This window comes from Corvus brachyrhynchos, unplaced genomic scaffold (genome assembly GCF_000691975.1).
Source record: "Corvus brachyrhynchos isolate BGI_N302 unplaced genomic scaffold, ASM69197v1 scaffold365, whole genome shotgun sequence".
In the NCBI taxonomy this organism is placed as follows: Eukaryota; Metazoa; Chordata; class Aves; order Passeriformes; family Corvidae; genus Corvus; species Corvus brachyrhynchos.
In genome coordinates this window covers 1,131,691-1,134,732 of record NW_008239544.1, presented here as the reverse complement: position 1 = coordinate 1,134,732, position 3,042 = coordinate 1,131,691, and the positions used below count along the sequence as shown (strand labels likewise).

The window sequence follows — 3,042 nt, the reverse complement described above, 5'->3', positions numbered from 1 at the left end:
CATTATAGGTGTTACTAATTAGCAGATCTATCAAAGATTCCTCAATGAGAGGCTCAAGTGAGCCCCCCTCCCCAAGGAGCCTTCCCCTGGATGGTTCTATCTTGGTTTACAGAATGTGTTCTGGAGGGACCTTGGGCTCTGGGGCACATTGATCCTTAGCTATGAAGCTTCTAAAATGTTGAGTATCTCAGCTTGACAAACAAGTCAAAGAATGTAGGCAAAAAGCACTGGGAATACAGAAGTTGTAAAAAGGTATAACAGGGGTATAAAAGAAAAGGCAAAAAATCTTCATGGCATCAGTCTCAGACAGGTTCATCCTACCCGGGGAGGCGTCAGGACAGCGCTTGGATTCATCTGCACCCCTCAGAGCCTTCCTTAAGGAATCTCCTCTTGCAGGTGACGAAAAACATGGCACAGGTGACCAAGGCCCTGGACAAGGCCCTGAGCTCCATGGACCTGCAGAAGGTGTCGGCAGTGATGGATAAATTTGAGCAGCAAGTGCAGAATTTGGATGTTCACACGTCGGTGAGTGCTGGGCATCCAGGAGAGAGAGGGTGGGACGAGGGTGGGATCCCTGGGCCGGGCAGGGTGACAGGGCTGTGTCTGTCCCAGGTCATGGAGGACTCCATGAGCTCGGCCACCACGCTGAGCACGCCGCAGGAGCAGGTGGACAGCCTGATCGTCCAGATCGCCGAGGAGAACGGGCTGGAGATCATGGACCAGCTCAGCCAGCTGCCCGAGGGGGCCTCGGCCGTGGGGGAGAGCTCTGTCCGCTCCCAGGAGGACCAGCTGTCCCGGAGGTTGGTTCTCTCCCAATTCCTGGATGGTTCCAGTGCTTCCCAGGATCCCTCACTGGCATGAAGGGAAGGAGTTGGCCCTTCCTGGGGGGCTCAGGGGGATGAGCCCCGTCTGTTGTGTTTGGGCAAGTCCCCAAGACTGTGGGGCCACTTTGGGCCTTGGGAGGGGGTGGGCCTGGTACTGGGCAGGGGCAGGACAGGCCCCCCAGCCCCACACTCACCCTCGTGCAGCTGCTCTGCTCAGGGAGTGCCTGGCACTGCCCTGCCAACAGCTCTGGAGCTGCCCCTGCTCCCACACAGCCACCACGGGGCCATCTGGGGACAGCCCCGAGGCTGTGGCATGGGGACAGCCTGGGTAGAGGGACCAGAAGAGAAAGAGGAGTTGGGAAGCCGTTCTCCACAGCACCTCAGCTGTGTGAGTCCCCCCCCAGCCGCCGTGGTTGCGGCTCCAGGGCAGGATTTCGGGGAGGTTCCTTGGCAGAGGAGTTCCCTGGACACACTGGCTGCAGCTGCCCCCGAGCTGTGGCTGTTCCTGCTGCCCTGACCTCACTCCCTTCTCCCGCTCTCCCCTCCAGGTTGGCTGCCCTGCGGAACTGAGCTCTCCCGTGGACGGCACCGGTGGAGCGGGCACAGGAGCCGGGACCCCCTCCCACAGCCCCAGCCCTGCTGCCGCCCCGCAGCACGTCCCCATTTCCCCCCCGCCTCGGGACTCTCGTGTGGGGGTGGCAGCCCTTCCCCGAGCAGGTGGCAATCCCGGCAGGAGGGAATGCGGCCGCTCCCGTGGCCGAGGAACGCTGTGCTGGACTGGGGGGGCTTTGTTCGGGGGGTGCTGCTGGTGGTGCCTGGCAGAGCCCCACATCCCGCTGCTGATGGAACACTAAGGGGACTTTCCTGGTCTCGGGATGCTGCTCCCCCAACTCCTGTGTTGTTCCCTGTCCCTGCCCGGAGCTGAGCTGTGGGCTGAGTTCCTCGGGAGCTGTTTGGGAGGAGCAGGAGAACCCCCGGGGTTCCCAGTCTCTGGCGGTGCTGCGGGAAGGACCCTGTGCCCGGCTGTGGATGTGGGGAGGTCGGTGCCTTGCAGGAAGGGGCGGTGACACCGGGGGTGTCCCTTCCTCCGCTGTCACTGTCCCTGTGCCCTTTGCTGCTCCGTGTCCCGCCGGGCCAACACCCCCAGCCCCATACCACGAAGTGCCCTTTGGAACACCCTCCCACCCAGCCCTGTGCGTGTCAATCCACACATTCCCCAGGCACTGCCAGCTGGAAATGGTTATCCCGGCCCTGGCTTCCAGTTTGGACCAGTGAGGACCCGTGTCCAGCACTGGGAGCGGATTGCAGCAGCTGTGGTGGCTGCAGACACGTCCCCAAATGTCCCCCTGCCGGGTGGGTGTGACAGGGAATGCAGAACCATCCCGGGAGCAGCTCCGTCTCGATCCCTGTGCCTCGTCCCTGGATATCCTCTGTCCCCTCGCTGCTGGCGCCGGGCTGGGGGCGGGGGCTGCTCGCCGCGTCCCCTCTCGCCGCTTGTCCCTTGTCACCTTCGCCTGGGGCTGGAGCTGTTTGTGCCCCTCCCGCGCGATCCCCGGCACCGCGGAGCTGCTGGATTGCTGGAAGCTCTCCCGGAAGGAAACGCTGTTTCCTTTGGGTCTCCCGGGAGCAACTTTGACCTCTGGGGGATGTCATGGGGGCCACCTCCCCGGCACAAACACTTCCCGCTGAGTTGTTTTTCCCGAGTTCAGTGGCCTTGGAGCGTGTGGCTGGTGACACAGAGCCTTCCTCCCCACCGAGGAGGAGGAGGAGGCGGCTTTGGTCTACAGCAGAGCACTGGATCTTGTGCCACCTCCCGATGGGCCGGGCGGGCAGCTGGGGGACCCTGGAGATTTGTGCCTGGCTCCCGGCTCCCTGCACGGTGTCCCCGTGGGACCGGGGGCTCCAGAGCTGCCCCCTGTCCCTCTCCCCGGGCTCTCTCTCTCTGGTTTCAGTGGTGATTTTTTTTAAAGTTTGTCTTATTTGCCTTCTTTTTCCCCAAACCGTGTCCATCCCCTTGTGTGGGTTTAAATAAACAATCTCTGAACACCTCAGTGTGTGTTGGGGGTGTGGATGCAGACGGGGTCCGTAGTCCCCATGGTCTCACCCTGTCCCCTGCCCTGCGACAGGACCTGGTTCCAAGGGGCTGCCCTGGAGCTGAGGGGGAGGAAGGGGCTGCTCTTGTTCCCACAGCCTCTGCCCATCCAGGAGCTGGGAAGTG

At 62.3% G+C, this 3,042-nt stretch overlaps 2 protein-coding genes across 2 annotated transcripts in view; one reads left to right on the top strand and one right to left on the bottom strand.

Moving 5' to 3' along the window:
* Positions 1-2,875, top strand: part of CHMP1A (charged multivesicular body protein 1A) — a 5,247-nt gene extending 2,372 nt beyond the window's left edge. The window contains exons 5-7 of the mRNA XM_008639153.2: positions 397-525; positions 613-800; positions 1,373-2,875. Coding sequence (XP_008637375.2) covers positions 397-525; positions 613-800; positions 1,373-1,394 — 339 coding nt within the window. The 3' untranslated portion in view covers positions 1,395-2,875. The remainder of the gene's footprint in view (positions 1-396; positions 526-612; positions 801-1,372) is intronic.
* Positions 2,065-3,042, bottom strand: part of DPEP1 (dipeptidase 1 (renal)) — a 6,584-nt gene continuing 5,606 nt past the window's right edge. The window contains 1 exon segment of the mRNA XM_017741342.1: positions 2,065-2,144. Within this exon segment, the coding sequence (XP_017596831.1) occupies positions 2,065-2,144 (80 nt within the window).